This window comes from Passer montanus, unplaced genomic scaffold (assembly GCF_014805655.1).
Source record: "Passer montanus isolate IOZ18808 unplaced genomic scaffold, ASM1480565v1 scaffold3, whole genome shotgun sequence".
Classification (NCBI taxonomy): domain Eukaryota; kingdom Metazoa; phylum Chordata; class Aves; order Passeriformes; family Passeridae; genus Passer; species Passer montanus.
Genome location: NW_024367707.1, coordinates 8,995,912 through 9,019,927, shown reverse-complemented (window position 1 = coordinate 9,019,927; position 24,016 = coordinate 8,995,912). Strand labels below are relative to the sequence as shown.

Here is a 24,016-nt window from a genome sequence, read left to right as displayed (position 1 = left end):
AATCTAATTTTTTTTTTTAACTCGGTAACTTTCTATTGCTTCTGTGAAGCAATTCTGTAAAGCAGAATTTCACCTGTACTGCTTTCAGTGATGAATACAAAAATAGAGTATATAAACTCTTGTAGTGAGTATTCACTTCAGCTGCTTATTCTCAGACAAGTTCCTCATTAGAGTTGAATTTTCAGAATTATGTTATAACAGTGGAAATGAATTTACAGTATTTGGTAAAGAAATTTTTTAAATGTAATATCAGATAATCACATTATTTTGCAATTAGGTTCTTAGACCCCAAGTCTGGGGCTATGTAATTATACCAAGTTTACACCCAAATACTACACAAAAGGCATACAATACAATTAATGCACTGGATCAATTCACTTGCTTTATGCATCAGATTGTTGGAAGCAAACCCACTCAACTGCATTTAACAGGATGAGATGGGGGAAAGAGCAGAAGGAAAATTGCAGAACTAATCTTACTGTATGTGCTGTAGCTTGTGCACCTAAAATGCTTCTGAAGAGTTACAGGTGACTTCCAACAGCTCTGTGAAAATTGCCTCCATTTTGACAGAATTTAAAGCCATGGGAACAGAAAATGGTGAAGGCTTTGGTGTTTAATTCTCTGTGCTCCCTGGTCCTTGCCTGGATTCTGGTCTGAAGATCTGTCAGTTCAGCCTGGTGGGAAACATTCCTGTCTCTGCAGCATTCTTTTTAGATAACAAAAAAATTACCACATTGTATTGCAGATGTTGAAGGATTTAGCTCATATTTGTACATAAATTTTATATTGAATTGTTCCACTGCCCTAGTACACATACACATTTTTTTATTTCTTGGTAAGCGTATCTGATGTTTGCAGCTTTGCTGGAAGCTCTTGTCATAGACTCCCAGGGGTTTTAAATGTCAAATGCTAAGAGTCTGGTGCTGAGGTATTGGACTGTGGGGAGTTAAACCTCAATATCTTTCTTGTATGAAGGGTCCAAAACTGAACTGAGATAAAGATTTCCTTAGCCCTTCTTTGGTTGTTAATGCTTTTATAGGAATACTTTATTATCTTTTTCTGCAGTAGCCAGCTTAATTTCTGTTTGGTCTTTAGACCTTGTCATTTTCTCCATGCTCACCAAGGCCCTGAGTTCTTCCTCTGCTCTTGTTACAGGCCAGTCTCCTCCAATGCTGTTTTCTGTTCATTGTTTTGGTTAGTTTTAGTGCCTGCAAATAGATTTTTGCAACAGCTATCAGCAAAGATCTTATACTGTATACACAGATCATACATACAGAAACTTTAAGGCATCTGCAAGTGATTTTGTTATCATTTCCTCAATTTTGCCACCCATTTCTCTTTTTGGTTCTTTTTGTACATCTGTCTACATCAGTTAGAAGAGTCAACTTATGTATCTGAAAAAATGAGCAAGATAACTGCTTTTCTTGAATAATTCCATGGGCAAACTGTGCAATGTTACACTGAATGTTGTATTAACCATGAGTAGATGGGGTTGTATCCTCACTCTTGAAATGAGGGTCAGAACTTTAGAAAGAAGGCATTGCTGCAAGACCTTAGGACTGCAAATAAACTACCCAGATTGAAGATGAACACAGTGGAATCCTGATTTTGATAAATAAGTTAAAGCAAGTTGCTTTAAGTTTCCTTTTAGAAGACAAAGGGGGGAAAAAAGGAAGTGTGAATTCACCAATCTGATTACAAGCCAACTGATGACAAAACTCACAGATGAAGGACTAAAGCAATTACAGGTTCCTGTTTTATTTTAAATTACATTTTTCACTCACAGCAGCAGCAATATTTGCTCTTACCAGTGGGTCCTCCCCTAATATGTGATGTAGTAGGAAGTACTTTTTTGGTTTTTGGTTAATTTGTGTTTCAGAGGAGGCAAGAGATTATGTGCAACTTCTGAGGGAAACTGAACTTTTAAAATCAGTAAACCAGTAACTCCGTGTGCCTCCAAAAATCAAACTATATTCTGGAGTTCTGAACCGCAGTGCATTTACTTTCACCACTTTTGAAGGGATATATTGCTGTATTTTGCTTTCCACATTTCATAGGTTTAAGGATAAAAAAGCAGCAAAAGCATGCTCTGTGTTTCTATTAATGTTTAGCTAAACCTGCAGTTTCACTCTATACAGAATTGAAACTCCTGTGCTCTTAGATGGATAACAGCAAGTTTCTGATATAAAGAAGAATCAGCTTTATTTCAAAATAAAATGCTGAGTGCCTGCCTAGGTATTAAAATATCTGAAGTTTGTGGGTTTAGATTGCAAGGAAGATTTCCAAAGACCCGGTGCACCTGCAAAAAATTACTGGTTTGGGTGATTGGACATGTATTAAGAAACCCACCTGCAACCCAAACAAGTAGATATTAAGCATCTCATGTTCTGGTGTTGCATAGCAGGGACATGGCTGGGTACTCGGAGAAATCAACACAGTCCAGCTTGTGTCAAATGACTCTCTTCTTTCATAATTAGCTAAGCACATTATCTGTGCTATAGGGTCAATAATATGAGTGGAAGCTAACTTTCCTTTGTTGTGACATACGCAGTGAAATATCCAGAGCAGAATAGCTAGTGTAGTGTTTGCTAGTATAGAGTGAAGGTTTTCCTCCTACCAGAAATATCTTGAATGGTCTTTCAACACACAGCAGGATTTTTATAGGATTTTTGCATTAGTTATGGAGTACCCAATGAAAACTTTAGTGTTTTTTGAAAAGCAAAATCCAGTTATCAGTAAAGAGAAGAAGAATTATTCTGCATTGCATTACTTCTAATATTCAGGCACAAAGGTGAGAAATATAGTCCTGAATTAATATATTTGGGAATTAATAGGCCCTTTTCTAGGACTCAATTGAAATGGCAGTGATGCTGTACAACTTCCCTGTTTATGTCTATATGACCCAGACACTAAATACAGGCAATTTGAAAGTATGATTACAAATTCTTTCCCTGTTTATTCTTCAAGTTCCTATCACCTGAAATTAATTTCTCAGCTCCACCATAGTCAGAGAAATTATAAATTACAATTGCAAATGTAAAGAAAAATACGTGGAGAAGGAAGGCATGAAAAAAACCCACAAACTCCCCCAAATAAACATCCTAAAAATCAAAGCAGTCTGTTCTGGTGAACATGGAGGCTTGTGGTATGAAACTGTCTGAAAGAAACCATGTCATGTGAAATGCTGGATTGTCATCAGCATGTGTCTATGCATGTAGTTTTAAGCTTTGGCCCTTCTACACTCTCCCACACAGTTTTGACCTTGCTCTATGCCATTTCCTGTGCCCTTGCCACTATCTTTTTTAACCTTATTGGGGTTATTTCCCTTCCCCACAGTCCCATTCACTTAATAGACATTTCTTCCATAGAGTATTCAACTTAGAACCGTCCCTGTTCTTGAAACTATTTTCATCAGTAGTTGGCGCCAAATATTAATAAGAATGACTAAACTTTTAAAACTGAACTATTGTCAACATCAATAACCAACTTCTGTCTCTCTTTTCATGCAGCTTACGCTAAAAAGTGGGGGAGGGGGAAAGGAGGAACTTGAGCTTCTTCAAATTTAGTTTAGTCTGAAGTGACTGACTTATGCTTATGTAACACATTTTTCTCCTTGCTGATTGATCTTAAACTTTACGGCCAAATATTTCACAGTCGTCTTTTGGAATTCCCCATAGCTTGGATGTTAGACTTTTCAGTTCTTTATGGTGTGGCACTGTATCTAGGTAGAACACAGTTTGAAATGAAAAGTCTCTTCAAAAGTAGCATAATCTTCTATGCAAATTGCAGCATATGAGAATAAAAGCACATGGATATATGAGTAACATAAGAATTTGTTTAAAGGGGGAAAAATAAGAGTACTCAGTTATTTCCGTGGGGGTGGAGCAGCAGCTGAGGTGCTGTTGTTTAAAGTACAAATGTTTGAGGAAGTAGAATGCAGCAGTCGTTTCGCATTCAATTATTTCTCAAGCTGCAGTCAAGGTGAAAAATAGTGATAGAGTAGTGATTTCTGCTGTTGTCGTGAGTGAGTTATGTCATGTTACCTTTTCTTCTGCACCTCAGCTGAACCACTGGAAACCACTTTGATGCTATTTTCTTCTGCTCTGTTTCATAGTCTCTTTCAGCACCAAATCTGCCAGACCTGGAAGCACACAGAAAATGGTATGTTAAACTTTCATTTTAAAATTACTCTTAGGTAACAGTTCTTTGACTGGAACTGTTGTAGAAGACTTTTATGAACGTATTCTGCTTTTCTGTTTTCTAAATGGTATGGTTTACTGTTATGGTTAGAAATTGCAATGCATCATGACCAGCAAGGAAAGTATTAATTTGCATTAAAACTCATTGTACAGCAGTGCTACAGAATGAGCAATGAATGTCTTATCAAAATGCTCGAAGTTCTTAGGTGTTTATTTTTCTTTACTTTCCTCCTGTCATAACCTAAAATGCATGTGGAACATCTACAGAAAACCTTCCTTCAGAAACACATAGCTGTACTGTTGCTGAATATTTGAAGAATACCTTAAATCATTAAGAGTTTTATGCACATGCCAGTTAAGATCAGTAGATTAATTAATTTCAAACTTCTTATAAAGCCAAGCGTAGATCTCAAAGAAAAGAACAGCTCCCATACTTTTAAGCAGGCCTCTCTTTCTCTCTTTGCAAAGACATTGCACAAGACAGCATTGCTTTTTGCTCTTATTTAGAAGTCTTTTTGTTTGTTCTGGTACTATAGGGGACGTGAAGTTTCACACATGTAAATAGCCAGATACAGCACCAGAATATAACTCTTTGCAGTTCAAATAGCTAATGCATTAAAAAGATTATCAGGAAAGGGAAGAATATACAAAGAAATGAAGCACGAAGATGGTAGTAGCTAGGCTGGCTCTGCAACAACTCTTAGATTCCTAAAAATACTGAAATATGTGAGAGTTGAAAACCTGAGGATTGTAAAAGACTCAAGAGTCTTTTCTTAAAAAGCATATTCAAAAAATATTCAATGAAGACTTTCAAATCCCAGACTCACAGCACCTAATTTCAGGCACCTAAATGTGCAGCATTAATCTCTGCTTGGTGTGTACTCAGGCAGCTCTCCCTCAATCCTCAAACCCAGCAGTTCCTGCAGAGAGGCCTCTCTCTCTCTCCCACTCGAATTTCAGTGCTGCTGTGCTCCATGGGCATTTGCCTTGGGTAACCAGACTAACTCTGGGGTCCATCGGTCTGCTAATGCAGGAAATGGAGACAGGCAGCTGCTGGGACATTACAGACCATGGTAGCATAGGCATTCTTTGGTATTCCTTTAGTTTCCTAACATCCTTTACATGTATAATGTGCTGTGTCCCCTGGGAAAGAATTAAGGAAGGCAAATTTTTTCAATAATATATCCAGATTTTTCTTTGGCAGTGTCTCTTGTCACTCTAAGAAAGACCTTCCATTTTCCATATAATTTAATAACAGTGGCAGAGTCCTTCCTTCTCCTTCCCACATCCCTGACCACATTACTGGAGAAAAAAGGATTCTACTGAAAAGCTTGAGTGGTGAGAGGAAATTAATGCCTTTTATCTTTTCCAAATTCACTCCCCACTTTGATTATTCTCATTTATCATTTTTATCCAAGTGCTTTTCTACATCAGGAGATCAAAAAACTTAATCCTGCTCTAAAATGGATTGGCTAGATTGTACTGAAAACACTGGTGAACTCTCTTACCCAGTGAACTCTGGGTGGGTTTCCTAAGTGAATTCCAATAAGCCAAATGATGGTTAATTTGATACCTAGCAAATGAAAACACAAGAGTTGGAGATAATAAAATATGAATACACAGGCATGGCCCAGTTAGTCCATATGAGTGTTCCCTGAATAATTGTATGAATGACAGCCATGGCTGCCAGCTATGGTATTTAGCTACCTTGTCTTTTCCCAGAGGATCTGTGGAAAAGAAGAAAGCACTGCAGCACTACCAGGGAATGGGCAAAGAAACTGTGATAGCACTGTAGCACCATGTCACTATATCAGGTTACACTGAAGTCAAGGTCTGCAGTGGACTTTTACGTTTTTCCTTCTATACTGGGGCTCTGTAATTCCAAAGATGACTGAAGGAATTATCAAAGTTATGCCATTTGGATGTTGAGTCAAGGTAGCAGAAGTGCAGTGCTGTGTGAGACGTGATCTGGCTTCTCTCACATTTGCTGCCCTGCAAGTAACCAGAGTGCTATTCCAGACAGATACACAGATGCAGACGTAGATCAGCATAGTCCTCTAAGGTAACAAAAAACCACAGATTTGTACAGGAGACACAGTGCTTAAAGTAAACAGGGTGAACAACAGGAAGCCTCACTTCACCTCCAAGTCCATGTCACCTGCAAGGCACAGTTTTGGCAGCACTCAAGAGGGCTCACACAGAGTGCTTGGCAGGTCTCTGTATGTTCTTGTGTCCCAGCTAAAGAGATAAAAACATTTCCATGTATCTTGAACATTTTACCTAATCGTCCAATTTTCACCTGCTTAACTAGGTTTTGACATTTAATCAACATTATGCCACACGTAACCAATCCTCATTGTTTAAGAGCCCTTGATGCGTGCCATGCAAGCCTCCACCACTGAGTTTTCAAGGGAGAAATGAGGCTGTTGATTTTCTTGGGGTGTCTTGTCTTTAAAACTCTTGACCAGTACCAGACACAAGCGGTTAAGATGCTTGGCAAGGCAGCAAGATGGTCAGGGCCCCTCGGCCTGTGCCACACAATCCAAGACTGGCAGCCTGCCAGCCAGAGTTTCCTTGACACTGACTGCTGCTGAGGAAGTAACTAGTAAGTTGTGAAACATTAAAAACTTTTTCCATAATACACACAAATCTATGAAGTCAGCAAAAATTTGACAGACACAGAAGCTTCTTAACATGCCTGTGGGATTTTGGCTCTGGTTATGAAGTCCGATTATTTGTCTTTTATGGAACATGCCCAATGTTAAACTTGCCTTTGATTTTCATGTGCCCACCTCACATTGATACATTGTTTTTCTATCCTTCTTCCCTTATTGAGCAGTGAAAATGCAAACTGGTATTAAACTTCATGGAAATAAAGACATTGACTGGCTTAGGTCAACTCTACATCCATTCTGACACTTACTAGAGGAAGAGTACTTATGATAATGTTAAATTTGAATTAGGAACTCAGTCAACCGTTAGTGAAGTTCTGAAAGTTTACACAAGCTTTTAAATGAATATAGATTTTATCCATCTTGCATAAGATTTGAAAATGTAGCTGTGCTCATCTCTGCTATTATACAATGGCAATCTGCAGGATGTCTAATACCTCTTATTTTCCCTTAAAAGAGAATGTTCACAGGCCCATAGACTTTATTCACCCCTTTTCACTTTTACAGGTGATATTTTTTTTAAGAACTCATTTTTTAGAGAGTGGTATTTAAATTAGTACAAGAATTCTTGGAGATAATAAAAAAGCATTTGAGGGGAAAAACCAACATATGACTTCCGAAACTTCTAATCCTACTTCCACATCTATTTTTGGTCAATGTGAGACAAAAAACAGAATTTAGATGTAAAGTTGGCCAGACCCAGTGTATAGATGAAATATTCTGATTGCATTAAAATCTAGAGTTCAGTAAAGCCTTTTACATAATTCTCCATAGCATTGTTTAGGAGGAGAAAAGGTGGCTCAGGGACACCACCCGAAAGGAGGCTGTACTCAGTGAGACTCAGTCTTCTCTCTCATGTAGAAAGTGACAGGATGAAAGAAAATGGAGTGGAGTTGCACCAGAGGAGGTTTACATTAGATATTAGGAAAAAAAATCATGGAAAGGGTTGTCAAGCAATGGAACAGACTACCCAGGGAAGTGGTAAAGTCAACATCCCCGCCATTGTTTAAAAAACACATGGATCTGGCATTTGATATGTTTTAATGTTGAATATGGTCATGGTGCTTGGTTGATGATTCGATTTGATAATCTTAAAGTCTTTCCAACCTTAATTATTTTATGATGCTGTGATTTCTTATGGTTGTGTTTTTAAACAATGATTTGAAGTTCAACTACTTTGTGCTCATTGTGACTGAGACAGTCACCAATCACCACTTTGCCCAACAAATCTAGGTGGGCACGTTCCCTCGTTGGTTCCCTTAATATCTCCACCAAGAAATCATCTTCAACATGGTACAAGACTGCTTGTGTCCATTGTATAATGTTCTAAATTGAGGTGTAGGAAGTTAAGATCACCCCTAAGGACAAGGACAGCTTACCTAGAGATATTTTCTTAATTGCTTTTGGAATAATTCCTTAGAGTCATGGTCCAGATGGGTGGTTGATAGCATACTCCCACAACAACATGCATCTTCATCCTTTCCAGAGACTCTTGACCACATCATCACCAACCCCTCCCTCATATAAAGAGCCATCCCCTCACTTCCTGCACTGCCTATCCTTCCTGACGAACCTATAACTATGTTTTAACACAGTAACACAATGGATCAACAGTATTGTTTTATTTGGTAAAGATATTTCTTAAAAGCAAGATCATTTGACCCACATTAGTTTGCAGTTAAGTTGTTAATAACCCCGAAGACTGTGGCCACAATTATGCCAAAGTTTACACATGAGCACTACACTAAAGGCATTTAATGCACTGTATCAGTTCAGTTGCTTTATATATCAGATTTTTGTTTCAAATAAAGTGCTGAATTATTTGCCTTCCCTGTGCACAAGTACTGTAAATAAAGCTTCAAAATTACTTGTGCCAAGATGTTGCTTGGGCTTCTGTTCTTTTGAAACTCTTCTTATGCAGATTGTGGCCTGCACAAGTCAAATAGAGAAATATTAAAACAAGTCAAATAGAACACTGACTGTCAAACCTTGTTTGTAAATCATGCTCCAGCTGTCTTGAACAAAAGGATGAACTGTTAATCACACCAGACTGGTAAACATCTTCATAATAAGATCATCCTTCTCTTTTTTTTATGGTCTGACAGAAGGGACACAATGTTTAAATTTCCTTGGAAGTCTGAGCTGCATTTCATGAGCAGTTGAAATTTGCATTTCTCAGAATGTTGGAGGCAAACCCACTCAACTGCATTTGATGAGATAGTGGAAAGAGCAGAAGTAAAATTGCAGAACTAATCTTACTGTATGTGTACGCCTGGATTGTGGTCTGAAGACCTGTCAGTTCAGCCTGGTGGGAAACATTCCTGTCTCTGCAGCATTCTTTTGAGATAACTGAAACTGTACCCCACTGCATAACAGAAATTGGAGGATTTAGCACATTTAGTCTGTAAGCCTTACTTTTAATCATTCCACTGCCTAGTGCAAGTACACATTTTTGGATTTTTTTGTAAGAGTATTTGATGTTTCGAGCTTTGCTCGAAGCTTTTGTCATAGACTCCCAGGGGTTTTAAATGTCAAACATTCAGAGGCTGTTTCTGAGGCAGTGACTATGGGGAGTGAAACCTGGGTGTGTTTCACTGTAGAGGTCCCTTTCGCAGTCGTTTGTCAGGTGTGTGTTGTCAGTGCTGGTGCTCTGTGGTCTCTCCTGCGCTGAGTGGCAGCTGCCTCTGTCTGGCAGCCAAGGCCCACCCATCCGGGCTGGGGGGAGCATCGGGAGGGCAGGTTCAGAGTGGCTCTTCTCTGCAGATAAAGCTCCTGGGCAGAGATAATGCCAGGCTAATAAGTTAAGGGAAAAAGAAAAAGGCAAATGATGCAGAAGTGATCACTCACCACCTCCTGGCAGCAGACCAGAGCCCAGCTAGCCTCTGAGTGATGGCTGCTTTAGCTAAACCCACATCCTGCCACTCCTCCCCAGTTTTATTGCTGCACATAGAACCTTAATGGCATGAGTTATGCCTTTAGTCAGCTGAGCTCCATAATTGTGGCTGTGCCCCCTCCCAGACTCTGGCTCACCCACAGCCTGCTCACCAGCGTGAGGAGTGGAGAAGGCCTTGATGCTCTGCAAGTTTCCCCACAGGCATCATGCTGGTGTGTAATCCACACTGCTTTGGTCACCAATCTGTACCAGGGTACCACAGGGCTGCTGTGGAAAAACGGGGCCCATCCCAACCAGACCCAGTATGGTTGTGGTGACAAATGAGGTGTGATTGTGGATACTCATGTCTGACTTTTGTAGGCCTGTGCTGAGCTATACTTGTAAGAAAATGTAAAAGAAGGCAAAAAATAAAAGAAATTGTACAGAATAGGCAAATCATAGAGACTTGCTGAATTCCCTGCTCAGAGTACATGTTGTGCCCCCAAGCATGTCCCCACACATAGATATTTGCTCTTATTAGCAGGATTCATAGTGGATGGCTTTCATCTGACACTAAGGGAAGAGCTAGTCTTTGGCAAAATGATGATGCTGCTATATTGTGGTTACAATGAAAGCATTTTTGATAGGATATTGTCATTATTATAGCACATCAATCATTATTACTAAAATGCCATGGGATTTCTACAAAACAAATTAACATTGTACAAGCTGTAAGTAGTGCAATACAGAATTTATAATAAATTTAATGACTTGAACCCTGTGTAGATCTCAAGTCAAATCTTAGTCCATGCTTTGCTCTATCAATATAGCAACTATAATAAGACTCTCAAAACATATAAAAGAATAAGTCACTCCCTCCATCCTCAGAGGATGCAAACAATGGCAGAAGTATCCCGGCTACTGGAGGTTGATGGGTTTCACTGTCTGTCCAGCAGCAGCTCTGGTTCAGGTCCCCCCTTATGCCTCATAACTGGTTGGATCTCTAGACCATGGGCTTCTGCACTTCGCCTCCCTCTTCCATGGGGGCCTGGGACCCTCCAGGACAGAAAGGAGGGGAGCAGTAACCTTGTGCCCAGGAACCTTGAGGATGGGAGGGAGGGAAAAAAATTATTTATCTGGGTTTTCTTCTGGGGTCACAGAACCTTCAGGGCCTGAGAACGAGGTGATGGGTAATGAAGATGTGATCCACTCAATGAGAGGTGATGGCTGCTTGCCTCATAAATTGGCATTAACTAAATCCACAAGCAGGGGTTGGAGCAGGGTGTACTGGTGGCAGTGGCACACATCAACACTTCACTTCTAGAGTGACTTTTCAGGGAAGGCAAGAATGAGGCATGTGCCACTATCGCTCAGCTCTGAAGAGACCCCTGATCCCACCAAGGCTTGCAGGAGTAAGGTTTAGAGAACAGTGGTGTGAAAGCAAAGGGAAAATCTGGCTCCAGGACAGGCTCCAGAGCAACCAGGGAGGAAGGTCACAGGGCTGGAAGTGGAAGTCTGCACCACTGTAAAATGCAGGGCTCTGGACTTTGTTAAACAAGTAAAAACATTTGTGCTATGATGTATCTGCAACTATACAGATAATCTACAATATATACACACTATACAAAATACATTCCTATTGCATATAGGTGTCTTGCATAGATAAATATACATACATAGAGGGACACAAGAAATCAATCCATTTCAAGTGCAGCTCATGACATTAGAATCAAAATAATCTCTATTAAATAGTAGTCCTCACAGATAGGTATATCATGCACAGTTGTCATAAATGCAGTATCAAGGTCTAAAATAAATGAAAAAAATATGTCATGGTCTTCAAAACTCCATAAATTGACATGCATGCATTTCTAATGTGAGCTATGTTACAGTAGCTTGCCTGCCATTATCTTAAGCCTTTATTTCACATGGAGCTGCTTTCCTGCTGTGTGATTTGTTTGGGTCCAGCAGCATCTGAGTTCCATGTTGTCCTGCAGGGGCTCTTCCAGTACTCCCTCAGTGCTCTTGCCTGAAGATGACTTCATAAACCATGGCAGGATTGCCTACATGAAATATGAAAAAAGGCTGGCAATCACCAAGAAGCAGGATTTGAGGATATCCCACTTACAGGTGCCAAACTTCCTCTGAGCCTGCCAGTTCTATGATTTGCCACCACTTTCTCCATTGCTGTGCTCCATCACTTCCAGCATTACTGCCTTGGCACTTCTCCTCATCATCCCTCAGAGAATAGAAGGAATCATGTCTGTGGCTACTCTGTCTTATCTGCCCATGAGGAAGGGGCAAGCAGAAGGGACACAGTTGCAGTGCTGACCCTGGAGAACTTGGAAAATAGCTCCATCTTATTTCAGCTGTTTCAGGGTGCCTTCTGTCTCCCCTGATGGTAACTCACTTTCAAAACCAATACTGCTGGGAACCTTTGCTTTGAGCAAACAATTTTAACCCGTTGTAAACCAGTCAGTCCTGATACTGAGGTAGCCTTGGGCAGCCTGAGCTTTCAGAAAAGGCAGTGTCTGTTTCTGTGGTATTAGGCCATACCTCAGCACCCTGGGCAGTTTGAGTAGGCTCTTAATTCAGATCTGTCAGTGTGTCCTTGCTTACCAGGCCTCCCCTGAGTGCTTCCTCTGCCCTTGTTGTCGGCCAGTCTCCTCCCATGCTGCCTTCTATTCATTTTTTTGGTTATTTTTAGTGACCACAAACACATTTCTGCAGCACCTATCAGCAACTTCTATTTGAAAATTCAACTTATGTGTTTCAAAAACTGAGCAAGATAACTGGCTTTCTTGAATAATTTTGTGGGCAAATTATGCCATGTAACTGAACGCTATTCATAGCATATTAGCTATGAATAGATGGAGTTGTAGGATTCTTGAAATCAGGGTCAGCACTTTAGAGAAAAGACATTGAAGCAAGACTTTAGGACTGTAAGTAAACTTATCAAGATTTAAAATAAAGATAGTGGAATCTTGGTTTTGGAAAATGCGATAAAGCAAACTTCTGTAGAGAAAAGGAAAAAGAAAAGGAAATCTGATTGCTCAACTGTCAACCAAATTTATAGATGTAGGATTAAGACAGGTAAGGACTCCTGCTTTATTTTAAATTATTTTCCTCACTCACAGCAGCCGTAATATATATTTGCTGCTATCAGTAGGTCCTCCCCTAACATGTGATATAGTAGGAAGCACTTTTCTGCTTTCAGTTACTTTGTCTTTCAGAGGAGGCAAGAGATTTTGTGCAACTTTTGAGGGAAACGGAACTTTTAAAATCAGTAAACCAGTAACTCCCTATGCCTCTAAAACTCAAATTACAGTTCAGAAGTCCTGAATTTCTGAAAACTCCCCTCCATTTACCCTGCCTCAATCTCTGAAGCGAATTACTGCTGTATTTTTCTTCCCAAATTTCATAGGTAAAAACTAAATAAAGATAAGAAGAGGTCTGCATTTTACTAGTACTCAGCTAAAGCTGCAGTTTCATTTTACATAGAATTGAAACTCCTTGAGCTCTTAGCTGGCTGACAACAAGTTCCTAATATTAAAACAAACAAACAAAAAACAGATCAACCTGAGAGCAAAAGAAACTGCTAAGTGTTGGCACAGCTATTAAAATTTCCACAGCTTGTAGTCATAGACTGTGAGGGAATACCTGCTAAAAATTACAAGGCTGGGTGACTGGATGTTGTGTTTTAGAAAACCTTCATGCAAGCAAAGTGGACTAAGCATCTCCTATTCCAGTGACATGTACCAGGGATGTTACTTGAAGAAATCATTCACAATCCAACTTGTGCACACTCTTCCACATAGTTCTCACTTCTTTGTGTTCAGTTACCTATGCCCTTATCCTTTTTGTCTTGGTTTTGGTTCCCTTCCTCAAGTTCATTTCATTTAACAAACATTTTTCCAGACTTCTACATGAAGTATTCCGAGATTTGTCTGCTCATATTAGTGCACAAGTGATTCTTAGAAAGATATGAATCCTTGAAGCTAGTAACTTCAGAAATAAATCCCAAATAATAATTATAAAAATTACTAAACTTCCTTGTCAATTAACAATTTTTGCCTCCCTTCATGCAGCTTACATTTGAAAAAGGAAAAAAAAAAGGAACTTGAGCTTCTGCAATCTTTGTTGATCACATGAGTATTACCCTTTCCCAATGCCTTTGTCTCCTAGCTGATTAATCTCATACTCTCTCATTAAGGATTTTGAAGTTGTGTTCCTTTGGTGCTCAGATGAAGAGAAAGAAGATACAGTGTAGATTAATGTTGTCTTGAGTGGGTTATGTCGTGTTACGTTCTCCCCTACACCTCAGCTGAACCACTGGAAACCACTTTGATGCTGTTTTCTGCTCCAGTTTGTGGTTTCTTCCAGAATCTAATCTGTCAGACCTGGAAACGCAAAGAATATGGTATGTTTAAACTTTTATTTTAAATTTGCTCTTAGACATTTTTGACTGGAACTGTTGTGGAAGATTTTCAAGAAAATATTCTGCTTTTCTGTTTTCCAAATGGTTCAGTTTACTGTTATGGTTAGAAGCTGGAGAAAATTATGAAAGGAAAGGATTTATCTGTATTCCTGTACTTCAGAATGAGTGTAATATATTTTCTACTTGATGTAACTTCTGAGGTGTTCCTCTAGCCTTTCCCCATGAACAAATATATGGAATCCCAGCAGAAAACCTTCCTTTAGAAACACACAGCAGTACTGTTGCTGAATATTTGAAGAACACCCTAAATCATTATTAGTTTATGCATATGCCAGTTAAGACCAGTAGATTAGTTCTTTTCATACTTCTTATAAAGCCAAGCATAGATCACAGAGAAAAGAACATATACACCATACTCCAGCTGTACTATTAAGCAAGCCTCTCATTACAAAGACATTGCACAAGACAGCATTGCTTTTTGCTCTTATTTAGAAGTCTTTTTGTTTGTTCTGGTACTATAATGGATGTGAGGTTTCACACACGTAAATAGCCAGATACAGCACCAGAATGTAACTCTTTACAGTTCAAATAGCTAATTCATTAAAAAAGATTATCAGGAAAGGGAGGAACATATAAAGAAATGAAGCACAAAGAACTAGGCTGGCTCTCCAGCCACACTTAGGTCCCTAAAAAGAACCCCTGAACTACATGAGAAACTTATAAACATATTCATGATGAGTTTCAAACCCCAGATTCTTTGCACCTAGTTCCAGGCACCTAAATTGTAGTAAGCCACAGCTCTCTCCATCTTCAGAGCCAAGCAGCCTAGGTTAATGACAATAAAGTGAGAAACTTGGGTAAACACCTAAAATTAAGGGTCTGAGTGCAATGGCTGCATACAAATTCATGTAGAAAGTTCGAGTCTTCAATCTAGACTGCAATCATGCCTTGCCCATGTCATCCTCTAATGCTTGGACAGTGTTTATTTTGGTTTATCACATCTTTAAAGGTTGAATCTAATTAGCTTTTCTTCCTGTTGCATGAAGTATGTAGCAATTTGGCATAAAATAACCTCCTTTGCTTCCAGCTGGTCCACAGAAATCAGAGGGGCTGGGTGTGTTTGGGCTTAATTTCTGATTTGAGCCAACTAAGTACTACTAAGTCTGGTCAGGTTGCCAGGTGCAATAGTTGGATTTACACCACAAGCCTCATCTCATTCCTGAACAGACTCACCAGTTGTATTACTGATTCATCACTGCAAATCTGGTTTAGTTCAGTATGAACTTCCATGAACAGAGATTCATCAACAATGCAATTTGTTGGATAATTGATAAATACACTAGACTTGCAACATACAAATGTACAGTACTATGTCAGTACTCCCGGTGCAAATCTTACCAAATAAGCATACCTAGTTTTGTAAAGAGAGAGAAATTACTCCATTGACTAGTCCATAAAATGTCTGTATTCTCATTCTCTGCCAATAAAGATTTCAAATGCCAGTTTATACTTTTGGGAGAAGTGGAAGCGAGACTGTGATCAAATGTTCTGTTACTGCTGTCTTTAATGGGGGACAGAGAGAAGCCACTTATATGTAAATAAGGGATATCAAGAGCAACAACACAGACTTTAGGTCTTGCACAAGGAAAGTACAGAATTGTGAAACTTTAGCACCACTTCCTCTTCTACCTGGCTGACTGAGGCTGAAAGGGTTACCCGTTTCTGCCTGATAACGTATCACACTTCAGCACACCATCATGCCCAGAGTAATCCCTCAGCCACAGATCTCATGGAAATCCCTTTACCACATATAGAACAGCATATCTCATGACTGTAGGCCTGGTTCCTACAACTTCCTTGTTTTAAAGGTGGACTTTGATGTGCAGTGGCTGCCAGTATTGCCCTCTCTGACTGCACTTTCTGTGTCCATGGCTGGTGACAGCCAGCACTTCATGATCTACGGAGGTGTGTGTCGTCAGATGCACTGTAAAGGGTACCCATGTGATGGAGAAAAATGTCTTGCACTGCAAGGAGTCTCTATGGCTTCCCTATCAGATCTCTGCTGTGCTCCATGGGCATTTGCCTTGGCTAATGTTCTTGACACTGGGGTACATTGCCTTGCAATAAAAGATGGAGACAGGCAAATACTGGGATGTCATGGACTATTTGGCTAGGCTAGACACTCTTTCATTAGTATCATAATGTTCATTACATGCATAAAATGCTGTGTTGCCAGGGGGGAAAAAAAAGGAAAGGAAATACCAGCATATGCCTCTTCAAACTTCTAATCCTACTTCCACATCTATTCTTGGTCAATGTGAGACAAAAACCAGAATTTAGATGTAAAGTTGGCCAGACCCAGTGTATAGATGAAATATTCTGATTGCATTAAAACTAATACCTCCATTTCTCCTTGGTTTTAGGTACCTTGTGCAAAGATGTCAAATGCATTGCCATTTATCTTGCTCTTCGTATTCCCAATGCTGCTGTCAGGGGCTTGGTTTCCCAAAACTTTACCCTGTGATGTCAAACCTTCCGAAGATACTGTGACAGTGGACTGCACTGACCGGCGCCTTACAGAAATCCCCAGAGGGATCCCAGGAAATGCTACCAACCTTACGCTGAGCATTAACCATATTCCCCACATCCACCCAACATCCTTTGATCATCTTGAAAACCTCCAGGAGATTGACTTCAGGTGCAACTGTGTGCCTGTCAAGCTGGGACCCAAAAATCATGTGTGTTGGTCGGGTGACTTTTAACTCTTACCGTCTTTTGCTGCCCTGACAAGACTGAAGTCATTGTATTTGGATGCAAACCAGCTGGCAGGAATACCCCGAGGCCTTCCTGCTACTTTAACCTTGCTGAGCCTGGAAGCAAACCATATCTTTTCTATCCATAAAGCCAGCTTCTCAGAGCTAGGAAACATAGAGGTATTGTATCTTGGACAGAACTGTTACTACCGCAACCCATGCAATGTTTCATTTGAAATTGAGGAAACAGCCTTCCTGGGACTGAAAAAGTTAACAATCCTGTCCCTGAAGTCCAACAACCTAACACGAGTCCCACCCAATTTGTCATCTACTTTAAAGGAATTGTATATTTACAACAACAGGATTCAAGAGATTCAAGAACAGGATTTCAGTGGCCTTCCCAACCTACTTTAAGAGCTGGATTCACCGTTAACAGGGCGTTGCTACAATGCCCCATATCCTTGCATTCCCTGTCCCAAGAGCTCAATTCACATACATTCAAAGGCTTTTGACTCCTTGGAAAATTTAAGGATTTTGCGGCTCCACAGTAACTCTCTTCAGAGCATACCTAGCAGTTGGTTTAAAAACATCAAGAATCTCAAAGAACTTGACCTCTCCCAAAATTTCCTCATGAGGGAGATTGGAGATGCTCAGTTCTTGACATTTCTCCCCAGCCTTATGCAGCTTGATCTGTCTTTTAACTTTGAGCTGAAGGTGTATTCTCCCTTCTTGAATCTTTCCACAACATTTTCCTCCCTCTCTAACCTGGAAACCCTGAAGCTCAAGGGTTATGTCTTTAAAGAACTGAGGGCAAAAGATCTAAATCCACTGCTCCGTCTTCAGAATCTAACCATGTTGGATCTTGGGACAAATTTTATTAAAGTTGCAGACATGACAGTATTTGAAGAATTCCCAGCTCTTAAGTTCATTGACCTCTCCGTGAATAAAATTTCTCCTTCTTCAGGGGACAGCAATTTCCGTGGATTTTGCTCTAATCCTGGTGTTTCAGTTGAGCAGTACAACAGGCAAGTACAACAAGAGATGCATTATTTCAGGTATGATGTGTATGGGCGAAGTTGCCGTTCGAAAGACATAGAGGCTTCTTCCTACCAATCTTTAGTTAAGGAAGATTGCCTTAACTACGGAAAAACTCTGGATTTAAGCAGAAACAATGTATTTTTTGTTAACCCCTCCGACTTCCAGGGACTTAGCTCCCTCAAATGTCTCAATTTGTCAGGTAATGCAATAAGTCAAACTTTAAATGGAAGTGAATTCTCTTACTTGTCTGAATTGAAATATCTGGATTTTTCTAACAACAGGGTTGATTTGCTATACCAAACTGCCTTCAAAGAACTAAAACTTTTAGAAATTCTAGATCTGAGCAATAACAAATATTATTTTCTGGCAGAAGGTGTTACTCATGTGCTTAGTTTTCTGAAAAATCTCGTCCATTTGAGGAAGCTGATGATGAATGACAATGACATTTCTACCACTATTGATACGGGAATGGAAAGTCAATCTCTTCGAATTTTAGAATTCAGAGGAAATCGTTTAGATGCTTTATGGATGGATGGCAATGCTAGATACTTGTCCTTCTTCAAGAACCTGACCAGCCTGGAAGAACTGGATATTTCCTTCAACTCACTCAGTTTTTTGCCTCCTGGTGTTTTTGAAGAAATGCCTCCCAGTCTCAAGATCCTCAACTTAACCAATAACCGACTGAAGAGTTTTATCTGGGACAAGCTCCCCTCTCTGAAGAACCTAGTGACTCTGGACTTGAGCAATAACCTTCTGACTAATGTTCCCCGAGAACTGTCCAATTGCACTTCATCTCTCCAAGAACTGATGCTCCGAAACAATCGCATTCAGAGATTGACTAAATATTTTCTCAGAGGTGCTTTTAAACTGAGGTACCTGGACCTCAGCTCAAACAAGATTGAAATAATTAAGAAATCTAGCTTCCCTGAAAATGTCATTAACAACTTGAAGGTGCTGCTTTTGCACGGCAATCCTTTTAAGTGTAACTGTGAGGCTGTGTGGTTTGTCTGGTGGATCAATCAGACGCAGGTGACCATTCCTCTTCTGGCCACTGACGTCACCTGTGCTGGCCCAGGGGCACATAAGGGAAGGAGCGTGGTTTTCTTGGATCTCTACACCTGTGAGCTGGATACATCATATTTTATTCTGTATGCTCTGTCATCTTCAGCCGTCCTTGCCTTAATGGTGTTCACAGTGATGAGCCATCTCTACTTCTGGGATGTGTGGTACAGCTACCATTACTGCACTGCCCGGCTGAAGGGCTATCGGCGCTTGCCTTCACCTGCTGCTTGCTACGATGCCTTTATTGCCTACGACAGCGAAGACTCAGCTGTGAACGAGTGGGTGCTGCAAGAGCTGGTTGAAAGGCTGGAAAACCAAAAAGCCAGGCAGTTCAATTTATGCCTGGAAGGAAGGGACTGGCTCCCAGGACAGCCAGTCTTTGACAACCTTTCCCAGAGCATTCAGCTGAGCAAAAAGACCATATTTGTGCTGACCAACAGGTACATTAAAAGTGGCCGCTTCAAGACAACATTTTATATGGCTCATCAGCGGCTTCTGGATGAAAAGATGGATGTCATTATCTTGATATTTCTTGAGAAGGTTTTGCAGAAGTCCCGCTACGTCCGTCTGAGGAAGAGGCTGTGCAGAAGTTCAGTCCTGGAATGGCCAACTAATCCTCAGTCTCAGCCCTACTTCTGGCAGTGCCTGAAAAATGCCATAGCTACGAACAATTCTCTGGCTTACAACAAGCTTCTCCAAGAAACTGTTTAGTTCTCCCCTTTTCCTTAAATATTGTTGTGATGCACAGGATCAAATGACCCTAAACAAAAGATCCTGAACTTCATTTGCGGAAACTTGCAAAGCCTGGCAGTTATACCTCTTTGATGTTATATCCCAAGATGAAAGGGACAATTACTATGAAATCCAGTAATTCAAAATTGAATAGAAAATATTGCCAGAACAAATATTTAGTTGTCATGTGCTTTGCTTTGCACTGATCTCTGCACTGGAAGGGCAGGTACTAAAATGGGAAGGTATGTGAGATCAGGTTCTGTAGGGCTTGCAGGCTGCTTTGGGAAAGCAAAGAGGGGGAGCAGGGCAGCAGAGAGGCAGAGGAATAGGCGCAAGGCAGATGGGAAAAATCAAGAGACTAGACAAAAAAAGGAAGGGAAAAGAAAAAATGAGAAAGTGGAAAACATGCTAAGAAAGGAGGAGTATGTGGCTATACTAGAGCATAGCAGGTTGTTCTCCCACTACAAAACACTTGAGATAGGATTGGGTCTGACTTTAGGGACATCCTGAAGAAGTGAAGAAAAATAAACACCTGTGCCTGTTCCCCACTCTGTTTCACAGTACAGACTCATTGAACACATGAGAGTATTTCAAGTGAAACCTTTTGTAATGGCAGCCTAAACCTCTGAACATGACATAGGCATGTTCTCTGCTTGATGTAATGATGTCTGTTTTAGGAGAAGCAGCACATTTTCACCTTGCTGGTTACTTCTGTCTGCAGCAGTCTGCTCTTGATCAAAGCCCTTCTTTTCTGGCAACTAGTCTTGTTGATATCTCTGATGTCATTGTTAACTGCTTTAAATTTCTTTATTTCCGATGCCACTTCCATTTCCTCACCTAAATGTTCTGGCTGATCTTTTCTTTTGACAACAAGACAGAAAAACAAAGAAACACAAGAAAAGAAAGTTTATGTAATAATATAACAGATAAGAAGGGTTTTTCTTTCTCAATTTTTCTCAACATTTTTATTGATTGAATGCAGAAGTAGGAAAAATATGCGGGCCTTGTTAAAAAGGGAGTTTTAGAGTTTTATTTTACAGTTTTATTTTACAGTTTTAGAGTTATATTTTAATAATGTGTCTTTCTGGTGGTTTTGTTTGTAAGCCTAAACAATCTGTATGTTTAAATATAACAAGAACTGTAATGTGACTCTGTCCATAAGGTAATACTTGAAACAGGAACCTCTATCCCACAGTTACTCCCACACCATCTCCCTCTGCCTCCCCACAAAACATCTGTTTGGAACAGATCCTCTTCTCAGCCTCACTGACAAGGGCAGGAACTCCAGGTCACTTAGCCTTTCTGAGGTTGAGAGGAGAGCTATTTTTTCCTCTTCCATTGAGAAACATGCACAGGATGGGTATGAGATGAGCAGCAATGAGTAAAAACTGATGCAGGTACTAAGGGAGGTGACTAGCAAAGGTATCCTCCTGGATTTGTTGCTTGGTAACAAGAAGGTCTCATGAGTGAATTGGTGATTGGTGGACATTTCGGATCATGAAGCAGTTGAATTTAAAATATCTAGTTACAGGAGAAAAATAGCCAGCAAAATTCTGAATGTGAGAAGAGTAGACTTCAGGCTGCTCAGGGAAGTAGTTTGTAAGGCCCTTGAGAAAATGGTTTTGAAGATGCTGGGATCTACCATTGTGGTCAAAATTTAGACACCACCTTCTCAGAGCAGGGGAGCATTCCAAATACTTCCATAATTCCAAAATGCTGGAAGTCAAACTGGTGAGGCAGAAGGCTGTCTTGGCTGACCAGGGATTTTTCTCTGGAGCTAAAGCAGATAAAAGAAAGAGTATGGCCAGTGAAAGCAAGGCTGGGTGACTTGGGAGGATGTTGTGGTTTAACCCCAACTGGCAACTAAGCACACACAATCACTCACTCACTTTTCCCCACCCTGGTGGGATGGGGAAGATGAATCGAAAAAAAATCTAGCATTTTCTGGTTGAGATAAGGACAGTTCAGTAGTTAAAATGAAGTAAAATATAATATTGCAACAACAAAAAATAGTAAGAAAAAAGGAAGAGACAGAGGGAGAGAAAGAAAACCCATGAATAACCAGTGATGCACAATTAATAGCTCACCACCTGCTTACTGATGCACAACCCATCTCCAAAGCACAATTAGATCCCTTTCTGTGTTATTCCACCAATTTATTTACTAGGCTTGAAATTCTATGGCACAAGATATCACTATGGGCAGTTCAGGTCAGCTGTTACAGCTGTGCCCGCTCACGTGAGCAGTTCTCTCTGGCAGAGCTTGGAACTTGCTTGCCTGGTTGGTATAGTTGTGTCCAAATTACAAACTACTGAAGAGATCTGAGGTTTCTGTATATCAGGCTGTTGTGATGGTATAGCTAGTGATTTGGTGCGAGGGCAGTTAGGAGGAGGAACTATGGAGTTTTGGCCAATTTAAAAGTGGACTTCTACAGCTGCATTAACAAGTCTATGTGTCATTCTCCCTTCAGAAGTGAGATCACAGAGACATTTTATGATATCTCACCCTAATGCAGGAGTTTAAGAGGGATGCAAGGTGCAATTATTTTAATTGCAACCCAAATTTAGGATTTTTCTGCATTAACTCTGTAGGTGTTTGCATTGAGAACACCTTGCATTGAGGCAAGGTGACTGCTGCTCCAGGCTTACATGTGCAGCAAGTTGGGCTTGAATAACCATGGACATCAAACCATCTGATGTAGTAAAATCACCCATTGTGATGACCAAAGAATGTTCTGCATCAATTGCTACTTCCTTAAAGAAATTGTAAAAGGCCATGGCTAGATTTGGTATTTTGCGTGTTGACTCAGCCCAGAGATCTCTGGGAGAGGGACACATTGGACTTTGAAGGATAACTCAAAGTTTTGTAAAGGTTGGCAACTAGATCCAAAGAAAGAGGAACCTGAGAGCACAAAAGAAACATAATTTCTCAAGGCTGTATTCTATTGTTAGGAACAAACATAATTAATTGACAATTCCAGTCTGGCAATATTTTTTAAATTTTTCTTTTATTAGTAATTTTACACACAACGAGTGATTACTAATGTATAATGAAAAAATATTTCATTATTTTGGATAGGGCAGTTCTTCTTTTCAAAAAGAAAAACAAAAGCTCTCCTTTTCTAGTGTCTCACGGAAAGGCACTTCAAATTAGTGTGGATAATAATAGGACTGGAGGACCAGAAAGGGTGAAGAGCTGATGCTCCAATTGCCCACTCTGTGAGCAGCTGGCCTGCAAGCCAAAATTGAGAAAGAGAAGCAAAGAGTGTCAAAACCCAAATCCTGCCACAAGCAGGACCTGCCACTATCCTTCTTAACTGGGACGAGGCAGGCCCAGGGGGAGATGCCCTTCCTTCAGTATGATCCTGCACTGAGGGCTGGGTGCTAGCAAAGGATAGTGTCAGTGCCTCCACCTTGTCCAGCTCTCCAGTTTAGACTGTCCTTTCATGAGACAACCTGATGCAGACTCACAAATGCTCTCTAATAATATTTCCTTGGGAAAAATAAAGCTCACAACTTTGGTGTCCAGGCTCAATCATGTTCTCATACCTACCCACACATTTTTTTTTCTGATTCTGCTACAGGGCAGAGGGCCCAGACAGGACTTTAAAGGAAAACTTGGCATAAGAGCGCCTAAGCCTCATTGTCAATCTTCCTAACTCTTGGTCTGGAGGTAGGGTTGATATTTCACTAAGTGTAAGCTTGAGAAGGATGACCAAAGACAGTGACTGAAGGGAAAGGGAAATTCTCCAGACCCAAAGACCACTTAAATAAAAGATAAACTAATCAGGATAGCACACAAAGAGAACTTAATACCTCATTGCCTTGTGAACTTTTTAGTTTTTTTCCCTCTAATTTCTGAGTCTTCCTCTACGTATCATTAACTCTGATCTTTTGTGATTTGTTATATACTGAATATTGTTCAGGGGAAAATTAGTCTAAAAATTGTATTAATTTATAAATTCCTGATAATAAATTCCTGATAACTAAAACAATTTATAACTTCTGTCTCCTTCTCTCCCTCTGTGTCTTGTCTCTCCACAGCAATATGTTTTCATGCCTACAGCAGAGCACAGTAGTTAAACAATGCAACTCTTTTTCAGAATATGAAAATTTCTTGTAGTGTAAATGAATGGGAAATGCATGTTGGCTGAATGAAACATTACAAACTGGAGCATGAGATGAAGGGATTGGATGCACCCTTGGGAAATTTTCAGATGTCAGCAGCAGTTGAGTGGTGTAGTTGGTGCT

At 40.1% G+C, this 24,016-nt stretch overlaps 1 protein-coding gene across 1 annotated transcript; it reads left to right on the top strand.

The window, feature by feature from the left end:
- Positions 1–13,922: 13,922 nt before the first annotated feature.
- On the top strand, positions 13,923–23,725 carry TLR7 (toll like receptor 7). Its single transcript, XM_039714508.1, is given in 2 exon segments — positions 13,923–14,163; positions 16,605–23,725. Coding segments are annotated over 2 exon segments (3,144 nt in total). The 5' UTR covers positions 13,923–14,160; the 3' UTR covers positions 19,746–23,725.
- The last annotated feature ends 291 nt before the right edge of the window (positions 23,726–24,016 follow it).